Genomic DNA, 27,348 nt, shown 5'->3' with positions numbered 1-27,348 from the left:
TAGGGGGGGGGGGGCGGGCATGGGAAAAAGTTACCCCATGACCCATTTTTTCCATTGTCCAAAATTGTCTTGCCATGCAAAATGTAACATACAGAGTGAACGCCGGCTTCACCCTTCACAAATGTGCCTTTATGAACCCTCTAGTAGTGACTATCGACTGTACTTTCGTTGAATGGCGTGAAAAAAAACACAAAAATCGGAAAATGAGCAGGGGGCGACACTTTTTCACAGGGGGGGGGCACAAACGGAGTAGGGGGGTGCGCCCCCCTACCCCCTTTGGCTACCCCCTTTGGCTAGAACCCTGATGTAAATATTCGACGAGGAGACAACAATTTCAATATGGCAATAAGTAGGACGAGCTGAAGTGCATCGTCTCCATCGCTTACTTTGTTTAATAAAGTGATCCGAATGTCACTTCAGCTCGTCCTACTTATTGCCATATTGAAATTATGTGATGTGTTGTTAGAATGCTTCTAAAATGCCACATATCTCCAGCCTATTGGCGGACTTGAAACATGTGACCCCGCTTATAGGCTCACCGCACCGCAATCAGTGGCTGAGGACAAGGTACGGGGAAACGATTCGCGGCATGAACACGATGATGATGCCAGATGGATTGCTGGCGTTGCGTTCTCCGCCATCTTTTTTATTTTTATTTTTATATACTATGTGCACATCCCTACAAAGTAATAGGGGTAATAAAAGAGACAAAGACAACAAAGGAGTAGTAGGTGCTACAATAGCTTTGCTGGTCAGGCGCAGTGCACTCCTCCGACCATTTCGGTCTCGGAATCGACATGGACTGTGCGGGCCAAGGGGACATACTATGAATGATAGACTTATGGGAGCATCTGAGAATGCAACAGAAAGGAGAAAGAGAAGATCGACGGCACTTATGTCCCTCCTTAATCCCCTGCTAGGCGTGTCATCCTTAGAGTGAAAAGCACTGGTTGGGCTGCTAGTGACAGCTATAATTGTGCTACCACTGCATTAGAGACTGTGCCAATATTGGAGACTGTGCTTTTCTTTTTCAATGCTCCACTATCAAGCCAACTGCAGTATCTAAGGCTTAAATCGACCATATCAAGACTGATTTTCTAACCCTAAACTGAAAGGAACATCGTCAAAACTGATGCTTGACAATAGCATTGGCACCAGGAAGGAAATTGTAGACTGATACACGTCGTGACGAACATTCACGTGTCCCCGGCTTGCTGCATTGCTATTTGATGTGCATTATGCTTACTTCCGTGCTGCTAGTATTAGAGACCATGTGGCTTGTGCTCTCTTTTTTCAGCACACGAAGCGGTCTCCGCTAAAGTGCCGGTTATAAGGACTTGCTTGCTACCTTGTTAATCACCATTGTATTCAACTTGAAATGTAATGGTACGAAAGGCCTAGTCGAAACTATATGGCTTCTGTGCTTCGTGTGCTGATTTGCTTTCCTCCAACCAATAATCTTATTGTTTCAAACAACCCTTGCTCCGGGTCAAACAACCCTTGCCACGGGTCAAACAACCCTTGCCCCGGGTCATTATTGGACACTGGGCTACTACTGGAGACCTGGGCTTTCATTAGAGAAAATACTGCGAGCGGCACTGGAGTATATGCCTCACCAAGCTTCTTTTGTCACGAAATACAAACATCTACCAGGTTTATCACGGTTAAGTTTACCATTTTTCTAAGCACTCGCAGACTCCATTGCAGCCATTCACACATTAAAGGGTACCTCACTTCAAACTCTCAAATAAAATAAAAAAGAGACCGTAGTTGGAGAGTTTGAAGTGAGGTACCCTATAAGTTTACCATACTAGTATAAGCCACACCGACTTGTTGGTGTATGGATTACTGGTGTTTGAAGTTCGGTTTACACTCCGAATATACGGTACATGTTTTCTACTCTATCTGCGGACAGAACTGTTTCGTCCGTTGTGGACTCATCAACGCAGCACAGAGGAAATAAGGCCGAACCTGATAGCGATGAAAAATAAATTTTCCAAAGCCAGATTTAAACCAGGCCCGGACGTCCCTTGCCAGAGTGCTCACACTGACAAGTCAGTGAGCTCTGCGTAATGCAAACAGCAAAGGCACTACCCCACATGAGAGTGCTCAACTGCTACAAGAGCAGGAGCGAAATACATGTTTTCTACGTGTATGATTTTGTGTCTTTGCAGAATTCCGTCGCTGTGTGGTATGGCGGTGATGATGTTCTGTCGGATGATCTCAGCCATGAGGTAAACTAATGGCATGCAAGGACCAATTGCTCTTGTTGTGAAATGATTGTGTTGTTTTCCTGTGTGATGGCATTCCCCAAACTGTCTCGTCTAGTCGCGTGCATGTGTGATATGAGCATGCGCGATTTTGTAGTCGAGAGTCCTTTTGTCAGTCTTCTTGTTCGTCCCTTTGAGTGTTGTCTCCATTTCCGTAATGTCAATATAAATTATGTAAACCAAACTAGTCTTGTCCTTTGTGTCCTGCGTCCCGGGGAACGGACTGGCTGTGATTCCGTTACACTCTTCAGGACCCGACAGTACTGTACACGCACTTTGATACTGAATTATCTTACTGTAAAATTGAGCACAGGTACTGAGCCAGTAATGAATGTAAAATAGAGGAAAAACACTATGATTATTAGCTTGTTACAGTCATGCATAGTTGCTTCATAACTTGTTCCCATACCAAGTGATCCTCGGGAAATATACGTCTAACATGTCTTAGTGCTAGTTTGGGACTTGTTGTGCAGCGGAGTGTGAATTCTGTCCCTTTACCGTCGTAATACTATATAAGCCATCTTCGTATCTTCTCCTATACCCCTACTGATGCTCTCCTGAGTGAAATGTGATTATGTACCCATGCTGTGTAGATTGTGGTCGTCGGGTACGAGCTCAGCATATTGTTATTATTATTCTTTATTCCACGATGGCGTGACGCCAATAAGGACGACTGATAAGTGTGATAGAACTGATACTAGCCAGAAACAGCTAGATGGAAATTACGCGGGGAGGCAAGAATCAACGGATCATGACGAACAAGCGGGGCAATAACGTTAGCAGGGGTGATCGAGATAGTTATGCATGAAAACAGCCGAGTATACATCTTCCGTTTGTGCTCGTTATGTTGTATTCTTACTGGTTATAACATTTTTGCCTGATAATCGTGCAAGCGTGAAACTCTAGAGTATTATTATTATTTGCATTTTCGCGTCGTCAATCAAATGATTGATGATTTCGCTTATGCTGAGTGGTGGTAAACAGAAATCAAAAATGGAAGATGCTGATGTCAAGAAACTTTGAATTGCAATGAAAATTCTGTTCCACCTTGCAAGGAAGCTCTGTCCTTCTGGGCATGGAGCACTTTGTGAGCAGAGAGGACTTAACCCGCGTTGTTCACTTACTGGTGTTGCAGACGAATGAAATTCTCCTGGACCTGCTGGCTGACATGCAAGATGTCTGGCATGAAGCACTGGAGATATGCAGCAAGCTACGCCATGCTCATCAGCACGCCACTGCTTTCTCTACGTAAGCCTGTGTTTGTTGCAGTGTACGCCATTAGGGGCGTAGCTAGTCCCCCTTTCAGGGGGTGCACGGCTGCATATGTGTATGATGGCTGGTGCATGTCATTCATGGTCATTATGTGCATGCTGAACCTAGGTCGAAATTTGGGGAGGGGGTACACGTGCGCCTCCATACCCTATTCAAGCTATGTGCCTGGGTATTTTGAAAGTGCTGGCATAGTCTCATGGTGAAAGTCAGCAGACATTGCTACACACCTTTAGTACTACAGTGCTACTCACTTAAACCGGATGGTGTGAATCAAGTGTGCACTCTGTGCCAGTTCACATCCTGCCGGTGTTCGCAGGTCTAGGGCTGCACGGCGCTCGCCGTGGCACTCACTGGCATGACTGTACAGTAAAACCTGTCAAGGCGGCCACTCGGATAAGGTGACCACCTGTCCAAGAAGACCACCGCAGCCAGGATCAAGGGATGCTATTTCCAGTCAAATGATCCTGGATAAGGAGACCACCTGGTATCGGAGACCACATTTTGAAGGTCCCTTGAGCCGTGGTTGTCTTAGACAGCTTTCACTGTATTTCATTGAGCAGCACAGTACTGCCGGATACTGAAGAAATGACGGGGGGGGGGAGGGCGGGGGGAGAGGCGGGGGGGGGGGGGGGGGGGTACGCATACTAGTGCACACATGCATCACGGTTTTCTGCCTGTCCTTTGCTCGGGACAAGGAGTCTTTTCTCCTTGTCTTCTGCAAGATAAGTCACAACTCTACCTCGTGTGTTTGCGTTTGTTGACACAACAGGGGGGAGTCAGCCTCGGGGGTCAGCAGCCTCATAGACTAGACCGTTCTTATTCTCATTTTTCATGCATAGCAGTACATGAGCGGCAGAGTCACCTTGCTCTCATCACTATGCTGTATCTGGTGAAATTCTAGCCTGTCTGTTCTTCGGCACTACGTTTCTTTGGGACCCGACAATCCTGTACAATGACTCTTGAGTATAAAGTATCTCCACGGTTCATCATCTACTGTTGCCATCACTTGTTTGATACCCGTACCTGTTGTGCATATCTGCCCCCCCCCCCCCCCCCCCCCCCATTTAAACGTTGAGTGATTCTCTACCAAAGTGCATGTTGTGTGTTCTGTGTATGTGCATCTGTGCATGCACATGTGTGTGTGTATGTGCGTGCGTGCGCGTGTGCATGTGTGTGTGTGTGTGTGTGTGTGTGTGTGTGTGTGTGTGTGTGTGTGTGCGCGTGTGTGTGTGTGTGTGTGTGTATGTGTGTGTGTGTGTGTGTGTGTGTGTGTGTGTGTGTGTGTGTGTGTGTGGTGTGGGTGTGGGTGTGGGTGTGGGTGTGGGTGTGGGTGTGGGTGTGGGTGTGGGTGTCCCATATGGTGCAGTGATATGTGCAGTCGATTTCCAATCGAGAGGTTGCGGGTTCAATTCCCGACGATTATGGTCGCACACGTCTTTCTTCTCTTTCTCATTCTCCTAGCTCTTCTTTCATTCTCCTGGGTGGTTTACCAACAGCCAGTCTATGCCGGAGTATGTGTGGTGTGTGTGTCGAAAAAGAAAAAAATTAAAAAATGGAAAATTGAAAATAGGATTCACTGGCCAGAAAAAGTCACTTCAATCAGCTGTGTGGTGCATGCCAGGCTACAAATAGTGGCGGTCAATTCACCAGCCTTGCAAGCTGTTGAATGGAGCAATCCCAGCCCAAGTTGCTATGTCTAACATAGCTGGTCGCTATCATTGCTTCCGCGATGGGCAGGTCTGAGGTGTGTGTATTATATATGTGTGTACATGCGTGCTTGTGTGCGTGCATGTTTGTGCATGTGTGTGTATGTGTGTGTATGTGTGTGTATGTGCGTGCATGGATGCATGTGTATGTATGTTGCTGCAGTGTTGGCGTGAGCTACAACACAGCGGTGCTGCGCGCCATGGTCAAAGAGGTGAGATGTGCCGGAGCTCGTTTTCTTCTCTCCAGGCCAGCCTAGATCTGCTTGATGCCCCTCCATTTGCACCACACTGAGTGCGTTCCATCATGCAGTTGATCCATTCATGAATCGATTCGCGCTATTCACATCACCCCATGTGAATAGGGTGAATGGATTCCGAATCGATTCCATGGCTCATGACATGACAATCGAATGACTTGAATGCATGCGAATGGATTCATGAATCGATTCAAGTGCATAATTGTTGTGTTCACTACTAACACCTCAAAAGTTTCAGGATCGCACAGACGCCACAAGACAAAAGGTCACGTAATTCTTTACGGACTATAATGAATGAACAGTAGAATACATTGAGAAGAAGAGACTGGAAAAATACGAACTACATCGGAAAGAGAACTCTAGAACACTAAAGAAAACAAACCACAGCATCAAGGAAAAGAACAACGCATGAGGGGTAAAACGCTGGCCAGCCACAACGTGCGTCCAACTTTGGCATGAGCGTACAGAAGAGCGTACAGCGCTCGGAAAGCGGAAGCTAAATTTGGCGGCAAAGCGACAGCAATAGTACGGCGCGAGGCACATAAGCAGTACGAGGCGAGGCACGTATACGCGTGTGCAGCAAACATTACACACCATGTACCATATATGCATGAACAGCGCGGGGCGCATGCTAACTCATTCAACATCAGTGCGCGGCGCAGGCATCTAGCTAGCTGGCGCAAGCATGATCATAATTGCATGCCATCACGCAATCAGCGCACATAAATCGCGCATCAAATAAATAAGTAATCAAACACAAATCAACACATCAACGAAATAAATCAACGAGCTAGCAAGAACACAATTCAAAAATGCAACGAAGAAATAATTACTATTCTAGTCGGTTATTCGCATGGGACCAAGCGCAATGTCCAAGCTGATGACCTGTGATTGCACAAGGTAAGCCCAAGCTCCTGAGCTAACCGTTCTGGTGAGCAGTCTTCTTCGTGCTGCAAACACACACTACACAATGTGTCGTATCTCGTAACAAGTACTGTACCAAATCACAACGAACACTAACAATACGCAATAGTAAACAATAATCAAAAACACTACGCAGAAAAGCAAAGCAAGCAGCACCTAGCCAGGGAGACAAGCAGGAGTCACGGTCGCAACGAGATCTCGACGACACCCCAGAAGACCTTTCTCCGACACGATACACAACATTCTCCCCACCAAAGGGCTTCAACCACACTGATCACAAATCAAGACGAGGTGGTGGTCGAACGGTACGACGAGATCGACGCATAACTTGCGGTTCAACGGTCGTCGAAGGTATTTCAACATCATCGACGACGTTGACTGGATCAGCGCTCGCGGGTGTCTGCGGCTGCGGCTCAGCGTCCACAGCAGGCGGCTCAACATGCTCCTTCGCTACTTCCAACGGAACCAAGCGTTGAATGGGCCGTAGCATGGACGATTGGCCAACTTGGACTTTGGCCACTCTGCACTTGCCATCTCTTCCAGGATACAGCTCTGCGACCCTACCCAAGCGCCATGATTGCCGCTTCCGGTTGTCGTCGGCAATAAACACAACGTCGTTCACAACAATCGGAGTTGACTTCGACCGATGATACTCACTGAGACGAATGAGATACTCAGACGACCAACGCTGGTTGAGGTGCTCGTAGACGGTGTGGACATACTTGACTCGAGCGGACAACTGCCGTGGATCGAGTGGTCTGTCAGACGAGGCAATACCGGTTGCAAAGATGTCTCCCAACATCATGGCTGGAGTCAGCGGCGACTCGTCAGCTACATCCGTAGAAACCGGAGTGAGGGGTCGAGAGTTGACGACTCTCTCGATCTCCGTCAAGACAGTGAACAGCTCGTCTCGACTCAATGACGCTCGACCGAGAACCTTCTTCAAGGGAGCTTTCACACATGCCACCAGACGCTCATAGAACCCTCCATGCCACGGGGCAGATGGCGGATTGAAGAACCACGGGATTGCCACCTTGTCTGCGGCGGACTTGAACGTCGTAGCATTATCTGAACGTATACGCAGCGGCTTCCCACGACGGGCGATGAAACGACGCAATGCTAGCAGGAACACCTCTGTCGACAGGCTATCCACGAGCTCTAGGTGCACTGCGCGAGTAGTACCGCACACGAAGAGTGCGACCCACACTTTCTGAACATTTGATGAACTGCGCACGTACAACGGACCGGCATAATCAATACCTGTGAGACCGAATGGCTGGTGGTGCTTCACCCTGTCTGAGGGCAACGGCGGCATCTCCTCAGCAGCAGTCTGTGCGCGAAATCTGCGGCAAACAATGCACTTCTCCGACACGCTACGAAGAAACCGACGAACTCCGAGAATCCAGAACTGCTGTTGTAGAAACGCAAGCACGCTCTCTACACCCTGGTGCATTCGCTGAAGGTGAGCATCACGCAGAAACAACTCACTTAGATGACATCTGCCCAGGATGATCGGATGCTGAACCTCGTAGGACAGATCGCTCTCCTGCAGACGACCACGAACTCTGAGCAAACCAGCTTCATCCAGAAACGGAGACAACTTGAACAGCTTCGAACCCTTCTTCAGTGGCTCCTTGCTCCGCAACTGGGACAACTCCTTGGGGAAGCATTGCTCTTGGATGGCGCGAAACATCACAGACTCAGCAGATGGAATCAATTCTGCACGCGAAACACCCTTGTGTCGCCATGACAGCATACTTGCGACCAAACCGCGAGCTCGTTGCCACTTGGAGAACTTCTCCCACGGCCAAACAACTGGAGTGTCAACCTCCACAGCCGACACGCGTGCTTCGGTGACGGACTCATTGGTGCTCTGAAACGAGATGACTGGTGGCCACTGAGACTCATCGCTCAACCATGACGGACCATGCAGCCACATCTCCTTCTGCAAGTCACACACTGAGACACCACGCGAGACAAGATCTGCAGGGTTGCTAACTCCTGGACAGTGACGCCATTCTACTTGCAGCTTCTGCGAAACTTCTTGCACTGCAGCAACTCGATTAGCAACATACGTCTTCCAGTGATACGACGGCTTTGAGATCCAGTGCCATGTGGTTAGGCTGTCTGTCCACCCCACAATCCTTTCAATTGGCACTCTCAATTCATTGACGACAAAGGACAACATCTTCACGCCAAGACACACAGGCGACAATTCCAGACGCGCAAGAGTGGGACGTACAACAGGTGCAACCTTCGCCTTCGCACACAACAAAGAAGACGTCAAACCGGACACAACATAGAAACAACAGCCATAGCCCTTCTCGGATGCATCTGAGAATACATGCAAAGTGACTGGAGCATCTGGAGTACACCCGATCCATCTGGGGATTTTAACGGAAGAAAGCGCTGCGAGCTCTCCCCACCATGAAGCACATCGGACAGCCAAATCAATAGGGAATGGGTCATCCCAACCACCGCCGAGCTTCCAACTCTCTTGCAACATCATCTTGCCTGGCACAACTGCGGGTGACGCCCAACCTAGCGGATCGAACACAGCGGCAACACAACGCAACAACGCACGACGAGACCAACCCGACACTTCCTTGGGACACTCAACATCACCGAGCGCAGCCACCGAAATACAATCTGACTCGGTGTTCCACACAATACCCAGTGCCTTGGAACCAGCCTCGGGGTCTGAGGTCATCGTGTTCCCTCGCCACTTCCGCAACTCCATGCCTGCTCCCTGCAAAACATTAACGCTATACTCCTGCAGCTTTTCAGCATCCGCACAGCATGGCAAGCTAGAAACGCAATCATCAACATAAAAACTACGCAGCAGCAGCTCTATGATATCACGCTCAGCAGCAGAAGCAGACTCGAATGCACTATCGAGATGAAAGCGCAGCACAGCACTAAGTATGAAAGGAGAACAATTCACTCCAAAAGGCAGCTTCTTTAAACGCCAGATACACATTTCTTCGCTACCTATCTCAGGCCAAACAAAACGCAGATATGGCCTATCTTCTTCACGCATTCCGATCATAAAAAAAGCCTTGCGAATATCGGCTTGTACAGCACATTCATACTCACGGAACCTGAGGAGGATACCAGTGAGATCCGGTAGGAGTGATGGCCCGGGATCGACCATGTCGTTTAGGGATGGTGCTCCGGTGCAGGCGGCGGATGCATTGAAGACGACCCGTGTCTTCGTCGTTGAGGCGTCGCTACGGAATACGGCATGATGCGGCATGTAATAGCCGGCTTCCTCCGGATGCGGTTCCTTTTCAATGGCATCCAGCTTCAAGTACTCAGTGATGAGGACGTCATCATACGCTGGACGTTGACCTCGTCTCTGTAGCTGCTTCAGCAGTGAGTGTGCCGCTGCCATCGCTTGGTTTAGGTTGGCTGGCGGACGCTTCTCAGATCGCCATAGCAATCCCACTTGGTAATGAGGGCCTTGCCGCTCTATCGGGAAGTCCGGTAACGTCTCAGCTATTTCCGGCACCTCTTCCATCTTCCACAGTCGGTCAAGTTCAATACAACTCACACTGACGGTCGCTGACTTGGTTTCACTATTAGCCGGTCCTGACAGCACCCAGCCTATTTCAGTGTGCCAGGCCGTCTCTCCATTGATTTGCTCCTTGCGGAGAAGGAACTCATTGCAGTAGTCAGCTCCAATCAGCATGTGCACTTCGCTTGATCCGGCCTTTGTCGAGTCATCAGACAGCTGCAATCCCTGTGACTGCCAACGTGCAATTGTGCTGTCTGCTAGCGGATCGAATCGGAGACCTAGCGACTTCTTTTGCCAGGCATTGACGGAAATGGACTTCGTTGCACCCTTGATGGTGACACGGTACCTGTCCATCTTTTCAAACTTCGGCTCCACGTCAAACGCCTTCAGCCTGACAGTTTGCGATCCAAGGTGTGCCGGTTGCAGCGAGTTCACCAGTGGCGCGGTGATGAACGATGCCTGCGCACCTGGGTCGATGAATATGCGTACACTGGCCTTTCGGCTAGGTCCTTGTACCTCAGCCACGCCGGTCATCAAGTGCACGCTGTTTGCACTACATTCATACGTACCGACTTTCGATTCGGCTATCGGTTCGGATGTTACCTGTTTGTCCTCTCTGTGCAGTAGACTGTGGTGTCGCTTGTTGCAGTGCTTGCAACGACCCTTGTTCTGACAATTCATCACTCGATGTCCTGGTCTCAGGCAGTTGAAACACAGTCCCTCTGCCTTGACGTACGCGTTTCGGTGCTCAGACGCCATAGCTGACAATTTCTTGTTAGCCTCATCAACGCTGACCGTCAAACACTCTGCCGACGCAAACGGTATACGTTTGTCGCTGGTGCTAGACTTGGCAGGCTTCAGCTTGCTACGTCCGTGGGCTGTTTGGTAAGCCATACCATCCTCCGCAAACGCCTTCAAGTCCTTCGTGTAACATCTCTTCTCGATCAAGAAGGCCTTAGTTTCTGCCGACACAGCTTCTAGCAGGACTTGACGTACGACACATCCGAACAATTCAGTGTCGTCCAGCTCACCGATTTGTCCGCGGCTAGAGGTACGGCTAGGCCTGGCGAGTTTTGCCCACTTCTCCGTCTCGCGCGTCACTCGTACCACAAACTGGTAGAAACTCTCCTCACTTTTCTGCTGTATGGCCATCAGGGCTTGCCACGCTTTGTCGGCGGTCTTCCCATGCGCCATCAGCAGCTCGCGCTTCGCTTCGGCAAAGGTGTTGCAGCCATAGCATGCACCTTCCAACTTGCTGCCAGCAACAGCCACGCGCAAGCGGATCAGGTACTCGTCGTCGCTGAACTCGTTTTGCTTTGCCACATCCTCGAACAGTTCGAGATAGGTCTCAACAGTCTGCTTACCGTCGAACTTCGGCATCTTGATGGCAGCCCTCTTGCTCGCTAAACTGCCATTCGTCGTATTCAACAAAGTGCTCTCATCACTCTGAGTCTCTCGTGTGTGCTGGACTTGCAACTCCAAATCTGCAATCCTCGCAAGCAGCTGCTCGTCATCTTTCCTTTCCAATCTACTTCCTGCTCGTTCGTCGCGCTCTCTGTCTGCACGCACTTTCTCCTCGTGCTTCTCGATACGCTCCTCTACGTAAGTACGCAATGCCTCTCCAGTGTAGCCATAAGCTTGACCATTTGCGATCAGCTTCGCTTCTAACTCATCCATGTTCACGCGTCTCGATCCTGGCGTGGTCGCCAAAATGTTGTGTTCACTACTAACACCTCAAAAGTTTCAGGATCGCACAGACGCCACAAGACAAAAGGTCACGTAATTCTTTACGGACTATAATGAATGAACAGTAGAATACATTGAGAAGAAGAGGCTGGAAAAATACGAACTACATCGGAAAGAGAACTCTAGAACACTAAAGAAAACAAACCACAGCATCAAGGAAAAGAACAACGCATGAGGGGTAAAACGCTGGCCAGCCACAACGTGCGTCCAACTTTGGCATGAGCGTACAGAAGAGCGTACAGCGCTCGGAAAGCGGAAGCTAAATTTGGCGGCAAAGCGACAGCAATAGTACGGCGCGAGGCACATAAGCAGTACGAGGCGAGGCACGTATACGCGTGTGCAGCAAACATTACACACCATGTACCATATATGCATGAACAGCGCGGGGCGCATGCTAACTCATTCAACATCAGTGCGCGGCGCAGGCATCTAGCTAGCTGGCGCAAGCATGATCATAATTGCATGCCATCACGCAATCAGCGCACATAAATCGCGCATCAAATAAATAAGTAATCAAACACAAATCAACACATCAACGAAATAAATCAACGAGCTAGCAAGAACACAATTCAAAAATGCAACGAAGAAATAATTACTATTCTAGTCGGTTATTCGCATGGGACCAAGCGCAATGTCCAAGCTGATGACCTGTGATTGCACAAGGTAAGCCCAAGCTCCTGAGCTAACCGTTCTGGTGAGCAGTCTTCTTCGTGCTGCAAACACACACTACACAATGTGTCGTATCTCGTAACAAGTACTGTACCAAATCACAACGAACACTAACAATACGCAATAGTAAACAATAATCAAAAACACTACGCAGAAAAGCAAAGCAAGCAGCACCTAGCCAGGGAGACAAGCAGGAGTCACGGTCGCAACGAGATCTCGACGACACCCCAGAAGACCTTTCTCCGACACGATACACAACAATAATCAAACACACTCAGCGTGGTGCAAGCAGTGACAGTCTGGTGCTTCCCCAGGTGACAGAACTCTGTGCTCTTTTATAGACAGATCTGATCACGGTATTTTGCCAGTACAGTGAAAGCTGTTTAAGACGACCGCTCAGGGGACCGTCAAAACTTGGTCTCCGTAACCAGGTGGTCTCCTTGTTTGACTACTTTGACTGGAAGTAGCATGCTTTGGTCCTGGTGGCAGTGGTCTTCTGGGATAGGTGGTCGCCTTATTCCGAGTGGTTGCCTTAACAGGTTTTACTGTACTCTGAAAATGCTCCAATGCACGGCGGCATGGGACCAGGGTTTAGTACACAATGAGACAGAGCACAAAGAGCAGGCAAACACTATCTCAATAGGTCTATTAAATTGTGTCGCAGGTGCGCTTGTTGTTGTCGTCATCGCCATATCGTTGTTGCTTTTAAACAGAAAGGTTCCATGAAAAACCCTACACACACCATCCCCAAGTGGTCTCTTTGCTGCAAATTACTAATGTCTCAATCAAATTCCCCCTCCCAGGCTGTCCAAAGCAGTGTTCAATGCCGTAAGGGCAGAATTACTTACAAGGAGTAGAGGATGAAAAGGTGTGTTGTAACTCTGAGTTTCACGCACAAGGCAATCATCAGACAACATCGTTGTTGTTATTATGTGTCATTGTTGTCATTTTTGTCATTGTTGTCTTTGTTGTCACTGTTGTCTTTGTTGTCATTGTTGTTGATGTCGTCGCCTTGTGGCCAGATGGAGCCTAACTTACAGTCAGTGGTGAATGTCGTTACGACGCGGATAACCAGAGTCAGGAGGAACTCAGTACCAGGGGCATCGATGGCACAGAGCACTGCCGCAGCACAGCGTAGTGATAGTGGTGATGAGCAGGCTCAGCAGAGCATTGTGAAGACGTTGGATTCCATGGCACTACGCACCTTTCATCTCTATGTCACCGTGGATCACTTCAGCAAGAAACTGTCGGCTCTCTTAGCTAAGAGGTAGAGTATTGGACCATTGGTGTGGTGTGAAGTATTTGTGTTTCTGCATGCATGTTTCTGTCTCCCCCCCCCCCCCATCTCTCTTTCTCTCTCTCTCTCTCTCTCTCTCTCTCTCTCTCTCTCTCTCTCTCTCTCTCTCCGTCCGTCCCTCGATCCACTTGCACTGTCCAATGTGTAGATTTGTGTGTGTGGGGGGGGGGGGGGGGTGTTTGTGCCCAATGATTTATGTCTACTTGTGTCTAACTCAATCTGCGTGTTGTGCGCATTGTGTGTGTGTGCTTTTATTTAATGTTTCCTGTACCCAGTGGACTAAAACGACCATTATTGGACAGCCATCACACGCTATTCGCTGGCTGCATCTCTGCATGGATCACTGCTGTAGAGAGAGAAGTTGAACAAAAGGTCGTCACCCTGGTCAAGGTGGAGCTGGACCGGGTAAGAAGGCATTTTCCGGAAACCCTAGCCGTATGTTACTGGACCCCTAGACAAGGGTTGCTGCACCGTCAGCCACGGGTTGGTGGACCCCTCGCCGAGAGTTGTCGAACCCTTAGCAAGGGGTTGCTTCACCCTTTGCAAGGGGTTGCTGGACCCTTAGCAAGGGGTTGCTAGAGCCCTAGCTAACTTAGCATTACTTGTGCACACGTGGTTGCGTGTCACGGGTGTTTGCACGTCACGTGTGTTTGCGTTTGCACGTGTGTTTGCGTGTCACGTGTGTTTGCGTGTCATGTGTGTTTGTGTATTACGTGTGTTTGCGTGTCACAATCATGTGTTTGCGTGTGCACGTGTATTTGCTTGTCACGTGTATTTGCTTGTCACGTGTGTTTGCGTGGTGTCGTGTGTCTTTGCGTGTCATGTGTGTTTGTGTATCACGTGTGTTTGTGTGTAACGTGTGTTTGTGTGTCACGTGTGTTTTTGTGTCTTGTGCACTGATCTGTAGGTGCGCACTGGCTACTTGAAGGATTCCATAGTGCAGGACGGATTGTCACCGTCCGCTTTGGAGGCTGTTGACCTTGTTGAAGAGGTAAGTTCTGGGGAAAGTTTACACCACGCAAAGCCAGCCAGCCAAGAGGTCTGTGTGAATAAGGAACATTAGGGCGCGTTCAGACTGGCGTAAAAAACAAGCGGAATGGGAAAGTTGTGAAGGTGAATCGCTCACGTGACGTTCCCCGCCAGCGTAAACATGGAAAAAGGTGTCCCACCTCTGTGCAGATTCCGGCGGCACGCAGGAGCACTTTTGATATCCTTGCACTGCATGTTCCGCCTTTTCTTTTTATTTCAAATTTCAGCCTCTACTTTCAGTCTGCATTGATCTGACTGTATGCATGCTTTTGAGGTTTTTTTGAATTTTGACTTCTGCCAACTCCGTGTTGTTACGTCTTCCATCATGCCGAAGTCTTTATTTGTTGCTGCAATGGAGAGGGAGCTCATGGAGCTCTACGTGGTGATATTTGCGGGATCTGCAGGCAAAACATTGACTGCAAATGAAAAGCACACTTTGATCGCAGAGCGGATGAATGCGAAAAGCAAATCCCTCGGCCGTGCCACACTGAATGCAACAAACATAGACAACAAGCTTCTTGACGGATTGAGGAGGAAGGGGAAGAAGATGTTCAAAACGTTCCGGAGTAAGACAAGGACCGGTGCTCCAGTCGAAGATGATTTTGACTTGAAGGTAAATCAATTTCTACTGCTTTCGAAACAGAAAATACTAAATTTAGCCAAACAGGCATGACAATAAAAAAAAGAAAAGGTGATATACTGTGAACTGCCTAATATGCGCAACGGATTAATGTTCGCTATTTTCGCGAGAAGAGCGTAACGCGAATATTAATCAGCGTGAAATCTAACTTCAATAGTGGGTGTATGTAAGTGGCCCCAGTGCTTCGCGAACTTTTGCCATCGCAAACTCGCTGGTTCTAAGAAATCGCGAAAATTTAGGCTCGCAAATATTGGGCGGTTTACAGTAATATTATTATGAAATGATACTTCACTCAGACCATAATACGATGTGCATTCAACTAATTGAAATCTTTTTCATGTGTAGAGTAATTCCAATCCAACATGCAGCATTGCATTGTATCGTTGGGAACTGCAGATACTTTATATGCTGGTCCGAATGGGAGTATCGGATAAAATCACATGCCAAGTGAAATCTCCATTTGCCTGTCCGTCTGTGGGTCTCTCTCTCTCTTTCTCTCTCTCTCTCTCTCTCTCTCTCTCTCTCTCTTTCTCTCTACGGACGGACCACCTGCATCCCCAACAGTGGCAACACTGTCAGAAGAACCAGCCGAGACATCGACCACCAGTGTTGCTGGTGCCGCATCCATCACATCGTCTCCCGTTGTTCATTCTCCCATTGTTGTTCATTCTCGCCGCGGAAGCCGATCGTCGGACTCCTAGTCCGAGGTTGCTTCTCAGCTTGAGCCTGGCCGGGAGCCTGGCCGGAAGCCTGGCCGGGAGTCTGGCCGGAAGCCTGGCCGGAAAAACAACCCGAAAGCGGTAGGATCACAGTCCATCTATGATAGATGCCGTTCTGGAATCGCAGGAACGCCAGATACAAGCCGATCAGGAAAGAGCACGGCAGAATGAGGAGTTTCAGGAGTGCATGGAGGCACGCCGACAAGAGAATGAGGATCGGCGAGAAAGAGAAAGAAGGGAAGAGGATGATCGGTGTGCCAGAACGATTCTGTCACGTAGTATCGAGGGAGTGCAATTTTCGCAATAGTTGCACGACTTTACCAGGACGCGAATTGACGATAAGAACGCGTCGAACGGCTCGTCTGGCCCTTGGCTGCGGTTGTTGAACACGAAACGCTCGTAGGTCTCGTTTACCGCTCCAACGGCGTACACATAAACTGGGCAATAATCTCGGCCACGGTACGATCACTCTCAGGCGTAGAAAACTCAAAACCGTTGAAGATTTTCAAAGCGTCGTCAATTAGGCTTAGAAACATGGCTACCTGAAACACATCTGGGCGGCTGGTCAAATCGTTGAGGATGACGTGGTTCGGCCATCGTTGTTTGAACAGCCTCCAGTTGTCAGCACTGTTTCCTGTCACGCAGAAACGAAATTTGGCTGGGAATTACGGACTGTTTCCGGCGCATGCACTCCCACTACTGCTGCCGCTTGAGTGACTACTACTGCTGCTGCCGCTAGAGGAGCCAGCAGAACTGCTTGTGGAAGCGGTGGACCAACACGGACAGAGTTGCCTTCTTCCACGGTCCAAGCGGAATTGTATTCACAATTAGCACGCTGGCACACATTGTGCAGAGCAGCACATACTAAGCTTACGTGCTTCATGAAGCCAGGGTCTCTGATATAGTAGTCGGTGAGAATGTGCCACCTGCCTTTCAGGAATCCGAATGCATTCTCGATCTTCTGACGCGTAGATTTCAGTGCACGGTTGAATCGTATGTGATGCGGCACTGTTGGCCGATCATAGCACTTGAGAAGCTGCTGTTCGAGGGTGAAAGCACTGTCGCCGATCAGGTACGGCTTGACCTTCACACCATCGAGGTCTTCCGCGTACTCGCTGAGCCACTCTTTCTGAAGTAATCAGCCGGCGAAGTGAGCTTTCGCGGTACGTGAACGCGTCGCCAACACATCCAGCTCTGCCAACATCCACAAACGTAAACTGGCAACGGTGGTCACAAACGGCGAGCATAATAATTGCTATAAAGTTTTTATAGCACCAGTAAGTATTGCCCCACAGGGCTGGCTTTTTGATGTGGATGAATGTACCATCAATAGCTCCAGCGCACAGACGCAAGTGTGCCAGGTCTTCAAAGCCAGTCATGACTGTTTGCAGCTCGTTGCCAGAAGGGAACTTGATACATTTCGAGACCAGGGTGGTCTTCACCACTGCGATCGTGTCGTGAACGATTTGTTTGGCAGTAGATGCTCCAATGCAGTACACCTGTGCAAGCTGGTCTAATGTGAGGGCATGGGCCAGCCATTGCAATGTGATGGCAAACCTCTTCTCTGGTGCTACAGGTGAACGCAAATGGGTGACCTGGCATCGGAGGTGTTCTTGGACTTGTCCTAGCACGTACTGAAATGTGCGACAATCAAACCGGTACTTTCTCAGGTATCTCGCACCCAGATAGTCGTCTGCCTCACCTGGAATGCGATAATTATCTGCCACTCTGTGCCACAGTTGCACTTTCTACTCCCAAAATCCAGGATGACCTCGATGGATGGACCACCACCGCCTCTCTCTTCTACAAGCTGCCACCTTTTCTGCGGCAAGCAGTGGCAAAAGGACAGGTTGCCTCCTCCAACGAGACCAGCTGCCAGGCATAGGTGACTGGATCTCTCTCTCTCTATCTATCTATCTATCTATCTATCTATCTATCTATCTATCTCTCTCTCTCTCTCCAGACCACGCCACCACTCCCGTTGGTCATGGCTCACACATGACGGGTTTACGTGGCTCTAGTAAAAAAATAAAAAATGTCACGAGGTAAACATCGCCTCCTTGTATGCTGGGTTCCACCCGAAAACAATCTACACGACGCTGTTGTCGTTCTAGACCGCAGGCCGACAGGAGTATGTACATGATCACCTCGCCCTTGCAAGACCACCCAAGCACCAAACACTCCGGACATCGTATTCTTTCCGTCGACAAGCACAAGCAAAAGCACAATGGTCCAGTATCTCAACAGACTGAATTAGTTTATTTTCATGTCCAACTCAAACTGAGTCAAATCACATTTTTAAAACAGCGATTGATTATTTTTTTCTGATGATCGCTAAGTGCGTGAAACTCGGAGTAAAAACACTTTCTCTGTCCTCCTATTGTTTGAACCAGCTCTACCACTCGGTATTGAGCACTCTCTTGGACAGCCTGGAGCCTCTCTGTTTTATCGATTGATTATGTAAAAAGCTTGTCAAAGTATGACATGTACTCGCCATTCCAGCCGGATACACGTGCAGTGTGATTGTGATTCCCGGGATTACGCTGCAACATTCCGGCGGCTGTTCACACCAGTCTGAACGCGCCCTTAAAGTTATACAGTATCAAGAGTACATAACCCCCAGAGTGTGCAACTCGACTATGGGTGCTGTCCCAACAGAATTTCAAGTTGACATCATTTTGATGATGCAATGCGCAGTGTACACGGATTATCAGACGAATCCGGAACCTGCGGTTGACCGAAGCCGATCTGATCCTGTACGAATTATTGCAAAGAAAAACGTGTGATGCGTTGACACCCGTACACATGTTGTAAATCACTGGTGCAATGAGCATTGCGTCATTAATAATGACGTCAACTTGAAATTCTGTCGGGACAGCAGGGTATGTGGGAGTTGCACACTCTGGGGAGTTATGTGCTCTTGACAGTATATATCGCTAGCCCTGAGTGATGTCAGGATCCGCCAGATCAACTGACGGCAACAAACGGATTTTCCAGTGCCGCCTCAGCCTCGGCACAGTTGGTGTTCTTTCGGGAAAGAAAGGCGGCGGTGATGAAGTCGACGTTGAAATCAGCTTCTGGTGATGCGTCAGTGGGTATATCGTCAATATTGCTGTGAAACACTTTGCCGCTACTGGCCACTTCATCACCAAACAACGTTTCGCTTACCAACTTGGGAAAGGAATCGTTTCCCGGGGCTTCAACATCGTAACATATTTTACTCGCTTCTTTGGAGTGCGAGCTCCGGAACTTGCGGAGGACGTAGAATCCATTGCAAAAAAGGACGGATGCAGAGGGCGTCGGAAGCGGTGTGGCAAGTGCAAACAAAGCAGCGCCTATAATCTTGTGGTCTTGGAAGAAGTGAAATATGGGCTATTTGGGGCCCAAGTTTCCAAAATAATTATTTCCCAGGGGAGGGCACCCCAACCGCCACCTCTTCATGGCCGCACTATTGTTGAATACCTCCAGACACCCCTTTCCTTCTGTCTGTATGTCTGTCTAAATGTCTGTCTAAATGTCTGCATGTCTATCTCCCTGCATGTCCGTCTGCCCGCATGTCTGTCTGGCTGTCTGTCCGTCCATCCGTCTGTCCGTCCTCCTTTCTTTGTGTGTGCGCATGTGGTCTCCTTTCTTATCGTGTGTGCTGGCATGCATGCTGGATGCGTGGTTTGCTGTAGGTGATGAATAGTTATTGGAGACCGTTGCAAGCTTGGCCACAGATAGTCATGGCCTACACAGCATCAGTGGGGCTTTCAGATGTAAGTACTGTGGTCCCTTTATTTTATTTATTTTATTTTTATTTATTTCTGCACCTCGTAGCATGTCAAGACAGCCAATTGAATTGAGGAGAGGGTGAGACCAACCACGGAAAAAGAACGAACGAAAATGAAAAGCACGTACACGAAAGGGGGAGGGATTAGCAAGTTACAAAGCAATGGGATGCCCAGCGAGCTATGCAGCGGAAGTGGTGTGGCTGTGATTTTGTTCATACGAGCGACCATTTATCCAGGGGGGAATTCTGCTGAACTATGGAAGGCGCTAGATTGTAAACTTTGTTTACTGTTGCAATGTGGATAAAGATGACGTTTGGTTACTGACCATTATGCTGGCTTGTAGACGGTTCTGGTTTAAAGAGTGCGGGATTGAAGAGGGACGACTGTGTTGTGTCCACCGCTCACCCTCTGTCTCTAGCCTCCATTACTCCCACCCCCCCCCCCCCCCCCCCCACACACACACATACACACACAACTTGGTGCAGAGAAATCTGGTTTTTCTAAGCAGGGTGGCCTCTCCAAAAGACAAGTGGTCTCAGCCACCGAATAATCTCTAAAGACTGATGGTCTCTAAAGAGAGGTGATTCTCTAAGACAGATTATTGTATGATGGGGCATTGTCCTTTATCTTCCAGGAGATGTATACGTCGTGGCCATCATTATGTGCATGTGTGTGTGGTGTATGTGTGTGTGTGGTGTATGTGTGTGTATGTGTGTGTATGTGTGTGTGTATGTGTGTGTGTGTGTATGTGTGTGTATGTGTGTGTGTGTGTGTGTGTGTGTGTGTGTGTATGTGTGTGTGTGTGTGTGTGTGTGTGTGTATGTGTATGTGTGTGTATGTGTGTGTGTGTGTGTGTGTGTGTGTGTGTGTGTGTGTGTGTGTGTATGTGTGTGTATGTGTGTGTGTGTGTGTATGTGTGTGTGTGTGGTGTATGTGTGTGTGTGTGTATGTGTGTGTGTGTGTGTGTATGTGTGTGTATGTGTGTGTGTGTGTGTATGTGTGTGTGTGTGGTGTATGTGTGTGTGTGTGTGTGTGTATGTGTGTGTGTGTGGTGTATGTGTGTGTGTGTGGTGTATGTGTGTGTGTGTGTATGTGTGTGTGTGTTTGTGTGTGTGTGTGGTGTATGTGTACACGTGTGTACTCGTATGTGCATCTGCTGCAGGTGCTGACTGGAATATGCCGGCAGTATACGATACAGCTGCTGCTGGCGCTGAAGGAGTTGCGTTTCTTCACGGTGGACAATAGTGGCAGTGTGGATGTGACACTACATGTACGTACATCACAGTGCTACCAACCTACTCGGTCTGATTTGCGTACTCGGGCGGCTGAATTTCTGTATTTTCCAGAGTTTTTTTTACGTACTACCAATTTTTTTAATCCCATGATTTATAATGTATTTTTTGCGAAGATAATGAATATTTTTAAAAGGGGAGGTAAAGGCTAAAATCAAATTTTCACCAGTTTAGTTGTAGTTGTCGGGGTGCTGAGTCGAATGGAATACTGTTTTAGCGTATGCTTCGCAGTTATATGTGCTCTGCATACATGTACATGCGCAGGTAAAGCACGTAGTCGTGTGTAAAACTAGTTCATAGTCAGCAGATCCATGCTTCTCAGTTTTCCGTACAATTTCGGTTAATTTCCGTACTGCGGACAAAGGAGTGAATTTCCGTACAGATACGGAAAAAATACGGAAGGTTGGCAGCACTGACATCATCAGTACTACGGGAACGTCAGGGGAAGGATCTATGCTTGCTCATAGGACATTATGGCATTCGTGAAACTCTCGTTTGAAGTAGCTTTGATGTAACATAAATTTTACTTTTTGTCAAGTAGTTGGTAGCTTGTCCTTCTGTTGGTGTGCTTGCGACGTTGTATGTAGGTCTGTGACGCATGGTGTGTGGTACAATCATGCTAGCTGATGCACGGTGCATAGGATCTCTGTTGTTGTATTGTGTGTCTAGTCAAAGCAATCATCAGTTAACTGGCGCTCTGAGCACGTGTACGTTTGTTTGATCACTGTGTGTGTATTCTGCGCAGGGCTGTGTTTTCCTTTGCAACATTCAGCACGTGCTGAAGGCCGGTGTGGAGTTACAGCTGCTGGAGCGCGTTCAGCCGCTAGGGCAGCGTGGTGGCACTACTGCTGTTACACCCACACTAGCAATCAGTGCGCCATCGTTCTCATCATCTCTGCTATCCGCGTCCTCGGGTCTAGCTGCTCATGGTGGCGAGCAGTCGAGACATGTTGGGTACGGTCGAGGCACTGCCGTCGAACCGTCTCACACCGACCTGGATGCTCAGCTACGCAACGTTCTGGACCGCGTGCTCCTGTCACTACGCGACGATCTCAACGTCAGGCTGAGAGCCACGTTTGCAGAAGCACTGGAAAGTGTAAGGGTTTGTTTTGTTTTAAGAATCGCAATGAACCGTACAAAATGCACAGCTATTATTACATGCATATATACACATCATCAATGGAGTGGTTTGGTTTCTCTGAGAACGATTTCTCGTGATGGTCTTAAAAAAAACCAGAGAGGTTCCAGGCTGTCCAAGAGAGTGATCAACACCGAGAGGCAGAGCTACTTCAAACCATGATAAGAGGACAAAAAAACTGGTTTTTTTTTACTCCGAGTTTCACGCACTACGTGATCATCAGGAAACAGTAAAAACATTTTCTCGTGATGGTCTTCAGTCAGATTACATCACTGAATGGTAAACCAAGATGATCAAGGTATCAAGGGAAAGGTTTTTTGGTTGTTTGTGTCTTTTAGCAAAGGGTTTGCTCCCCCACACGGGAGCTCACGCTTTTCAGCCGACTTGACTAGACACTTGACTGACTCACGGCTGCCATCCAGAGCACAAGAGAAGCCCATCGAACCTTCCACTCGACACACCTACAAGACAGCACCACTTCACTCATCTATTTTATTTACTTAGAAATACTATTTCGAACTCGGATGTTGATGTTTCCATATGTCCATATGTCCATATGTCCTTTTCCTTTCTAAATACTATTTCAGTACACCCAATTCGCACCACACGAACAGTCCTTGGCTACATCACGTACAGTAGATTGTCCCAAATGTTCACCCAGGAGGGCATCAGCAGGGATACTACATAGAAATAGAACACACCCGACTTTCAAGGGAGAAAAGACACCAAAGGAACAAAAAATGCGAACTGTACGGATGGAAAATACCAAGACAGAATGAACAGGACAGGAATTGAGTGAGGCTGCACAGAGCATGGAAAGTGACCGATCACACACAGTTTTATACGCCCAAAAGCCGTATGCTCAACAAAGCACTGGCATCTGTGTATGCGGTGAGAATAATCACCCGTCAGCGATGGCATTAACAACATACCTGTTAGTGTACTGGAGTTGTTGTAGGTGAGGTCCGACCCAAAGTGCATAATTATAGGCGCCCTCAGCTTTCACAGCCCTTGACACGCTGGAAGTAGCGCGATGAAACTTGACGTACACTTGCACAAATACGGTGATGTTGTTTGAACTGGTCACGCACATCAGAAGGGATTGCAGGTTTCGGCGTGGGCTGAGAGGGAGAAGAGGAGTTTGATTTCGTTGAACATATACCAGAGGGAGAGCAGGAGTTTGAGACTGGGGGAAGGGGCGGGGGGGTGGAGGAATACTGCATTATGGCGCGCTTTGTCTGCGTAGACGCCGAGACCTTTGAGGTCGGCAGAGCAGCCTGGCCCCGCCACCACTTCTCGCACATATTCGGGAATATAGTGGACTTTCGTATAAAAAAAAAATATATATATATATATATATATATATATATACAGCGGTGCTGCACCTTGACCTGCTGCCAAAGGCACACCGGTACCTCTGAGCTGCGCCATGATCACTCCGAAAAATTTTGTCCTAAAAAATCGAATACAAGAAAAGATGGTCAAAACTGCAACTCTGTGTAGATGCATAGCGTTCTGGCAGAACGAGGGTAACAGCCTTGTTACTTTCGAAACGTTACATCCTGCGGTGTGATTTTGGCCGGAAACGTAGTACGCCAGATACGTAGCGTTTTCGCGTTTCTACGTAGTGCTAAACCTCCTTATAGCCTCATTTTTTCCCGATACTTTCCACCACCCAAACTTATATTGCTGAGTGTTGTGTGTGCATTTGTGCGTGTGTGTGCATACACGTGCGTGCATGCATGTGTGCGTGCGCGTGCGTGCGTGCTTGCGTGTGTGCACACGCGTGCATCCATGCACGCGTGTGTGAGCTGCCAACAGTGTACGATTATGCTGGCGTTCATGTGTGAATGTACTGTATGGGTGTGTGTTGCTGTGTTCTTGGTATAGATCCGTTCAGTGTTTGACCGTGATGTGACTGAGCTGGTCAAGGTCACTCACAAATACACAATTGATCTGGCAGCACAGGTAAACAGATACAGTCAACTTCGCTTATAACGACACTTGGCGGGGTATCAAAACGTGTCCTCTTTCGCAAAGTGTCGTTATACCCGAAGTCTCTTTATATGTATTACAGTTGGATAGGACTTTGCTCTGGGTATGGAAATTCTGTCGTCTCTCTCTCTCCCTCTTCCGCTCTCTCCCTCTTCCACTCTCTCCCTCTTCCACTCTCTCTTCCTCCCCGATTGTGTTTCTCTTCTTTGTGTTCTGTGTCACCCAAGTATTGTTTCAACAGCAGTTCTGTCTTGTCTTGCAGGTTGTTCAACCTCTACTTCTCCACAGCTCACAGCTTATCTCTCAGTTAATATGTCGTAACGTTCCCCAGACGTACTTTGATTGGTGAGTGTAATTGTGATTGTAAAGCAGTTTAGGTGCTTGCGCCGAGTGCATTCCATAATTATTAAGCTCGTGTATGTATGGGTATGTTTGTTTTTTAAATAATGTCTATGCAGCTGAGTGCGTGTGTGCATGAGTGCTTGCGTGCACGTGTGGGTATTTGTGTGTGTATATCAGCTCGTATGAATGTTCGTACATTATGACGTTCGCATGACTGTACGTTCCTGTACCTGTTATATGTGTGTGTGCGTGTGCGCGTGTGCGTGCATGCTTGCTTGCTTGAATGTGTGTATGTGCGTATGTACATGTGTGTGCACATGTGAGCGTTTGCTGCTCACATGTGTGTGTGTGTGTGTGTGTGTGTGTGTGTGTGTGTGTACGCGTGCATTCATGCATGGGTGTGTGTGTACGTGCATAGTTTTCTGGACAGCCTGTGGTCGCTATGCACCAGCTGTGTACATGGTGCAATCAAGGCCAGGCTAGCTAAAGGAGTAAGTCACTGGCTTGCTGTCTTATCCATTACTGGAGATCATCTCATAGGGGACCATGTCTCCAGTGTTCTGTTTGTGTGCAACGAGTTGGTCATATCTCAGTCACTTCGTAGCGTAATTCGAAAATGAAATGTTTTACATTTTCCCTGCATATTTATTACACGAGGGAATGTTTTCTGAATTTGCTGAATTCTCCTTTGGGTTATGTGACGCTAGATCCTCTCCCGGGTACCAGATTAAATGCAAAAGACTATGAGAGATTATTATTATTATAAGCCTGTTCGCATTGACATCACCAAGCAAGCTTGGCTAGTCTTCGCATAAGCCAAATGAACAAAGGAAATGAGGAACTATGAGAGAACCATGGGAAAACAGTTGATTATCAAGAAGCAGTGCAGGTGGGATGCATCGCCCCCACAGATATGCCTGATGCAGAATGCTTGGTCCGACCGAGTTTGCACGCCAGTCGTGTAATGTGTTTGTGCCTGTGACTGTGTCGATGTGTCTGCATGTGAGTGTGTTGATGTGCCTGCATGTGACGGTGTTGATGTGTCTGCATGTGTATAGATGTCTCGTGATCACTGTCACCTAGCCTATGATGCCGTTAAGGTGAGCACTAGACATCTAGAGAGGATGTACTGATGCTTAGGAGTTAGACGGTCCTTGGATACCTGTCAGTACCCTACCCTGGTGTGTCTGGAGGTAAGTTATCCTGGGGTGGTGCAATCCATCACGATTTCAAGTTCAATTTACATGTACTTCTGGGTAAGTGCCCTAGGCGGTCTCTGCTGAAACCAATTTGAAAATTAGAGCCCAAAAGCAGTGCGATATTTATTTTTATACCCAGCTCATATTAACCCCCACTAATTCCTGTGATCTATAACTGGGGGTTATAATATTCACCACTTTAACTTGGGGTATATACTTTGAGGTTGTAACGTTTCGATTTTCAAGGGACTTAGGATTTGGATTTCTCTCCAATTAAAAAAGAAAAAAATAGAAAGAAGGCAGAACCTGAGGTGGGATTGGCTTCTTGTCAAGAGCAGCAGCGAACTTAGTGCAGTCCTTCGTTCAGAGCGAATCGTGAGAGGACAATGATTGTACATTCCTGTGGCCAGTAACAGAAATGATTACTGTAAATATACAAATTTTCGGCAGCTATATAATTTCGGCTATATTCGGCACCGACCCAAAACGCCTAAATTAAAACGCCGATGAAATTTTTCACAGCATCTGTCGCACTATACCATGCCCTCTACCCCACGCCGAAAATAAATCGCCGCCGAAATGTCAAAAATCGTGAAGTGCCGAAATTTTGCAGCGCCGAAATTTTGTATACAGTAAAACCTGTAACTAACGACCACCCCTTGGTGCCCGGAAAAGTGGTCGTTAGTGGCAGGTGGTCTTTAGTTAGAGGTTTGCACCGCTCGACCATAATATGGATCCCATTATATGATATGTATGTCAAAATGCAGATGATACAATCCCCCACCACTTGCGCACTGGCATTCTTCTTTCAGATCATACAACACTTGGAGAGAGAGAAAATCAAGTTTTTTATACACCGGAAGCGATACGACCTTTTGACACGTATGTCGACTTACTGGGTTTCCAGAGCAGCGCTGGCCTGGCCAGGCAGTGGACTAGTCTATCGACTCCAGCCAGCACAGACTGTCAGTGTGACCTGGTGACTGAGCTGTGTGATTGCACTTCGACAGAGTTTCTCCTTCCAGTAGTAACATCGATCAAAGAGCACTTTGGATGCGCTCTCCAAGACGTTTCCTATCATGTTTGTTCTTGACAGCACTTGAAATTATGACAGGTGTAGTGCAGTCCACACTGATTCCACAGTAAAAATGAGACTGCGCTCATTTGTCCAGCTGTAGTGTCGAAACGACCATGGAAAATCATCAAAATTTCGAGAAGGAGCTTCAAGCAATGTTTGATTTGCTACATCGCGGTCGCTAGTTACGGGTCAAAATTCGACATTGGGACAAGAAAAGGCGGTCGCTGGTCGCGTTCAGCAGGTAGTCGCTAGTCACAGTGCATTTTGAATGTGAGACCGTCCGTGCCTGACAAAGTGGTCGGTAGTACCAGGCCGGTCGCTAGTCACGGTGGTCGTTAGTTACAGGTTTTACTGTATTTACAGTATACGATCTTCAAAGCCAGCTTCACGCAACCTAACAATGCTCGTAGCACGTACACAATGATTAGTATACACAGTTGACAAGCCAGCAGATTCGGAAATCATCTTCACCATCATTATATCAA

General features: G+C 48.1%; 1 protein-coding gene across 2 annotated transcripts in view; it reads left to right on the top strand.

The window, feature by feature from the left end:
- The window catches only part of LOC135828206 (uncharacterized), a 63,527-nt gene that overhangs the window by 17,022 nt on the left and 19,157 nt on the right, over positions 1-27,348 (top strand). For both annotated transcript variants that reach the window (XM_065340660.1, XM_065340659.1), the window contains exons 15-27: positions 2,175-2,234; positions 3,406-3,518; positions 5,412-5,460; positions 13,384-13,628; positions 13,934-14,063; positions 14,566-14,649; positions 19,724-19,804; positions 20,982-21,089; positions 21,857-22,207; positions 24,140-24,217; positions 24,507-24,589; positions 25,005-25,077; positions 25,645-25,686. In XM_065340660.1, the coding sequence (XP_065196732.1) occupies positions 2,175-2,234; positions 3,406-3,518; positions 5,412-5,460; positions 13,384-13,628; positions 13,934-14,063; positions 14,566-14,649; positions 19,724-19,804; positions 20,982-21,089; positions 21,857-22,207; positions 24,140-24,217; positions 24,507-24,589; positions 25,005-25,077; positions 25,645-25,686 (1,497 nt within the window). The remainder of the gene's footprint in view (positions 1-2,174; positions 2,235-3,405; positions 3,519-5,411; positions 5,461-13,383; positions 13,629-13,933; positions 14,064-14,565; positions 14,650-19,723; positions 19,805-20,981; positions 21,090-21,856; positions 22,208-24,139; positions 24,218-24,506; positions 24,590-25,004; positions 25,078-25,644; positions 25,687-27,348) is intronic.

The sequence above is a fragment of the Sycon ciliatum genome, chromosome 12 (genome assembly GCF_964019385.1).
Source record: "Sycon ciliatum chromosome 12, ocSycCili1.1, whole genome shotgun sequence".
NCBI classification, from domain to species: domain Eukaryota; kingdom Metazoa; phylum Porifera; class Calcarea; order Leucosolenida; family Sycettidae; genus Sycon; species Sycon ciliatum.
This window is presented reverse-complemented; position numbering and strand designations above follow the sequence as displayed.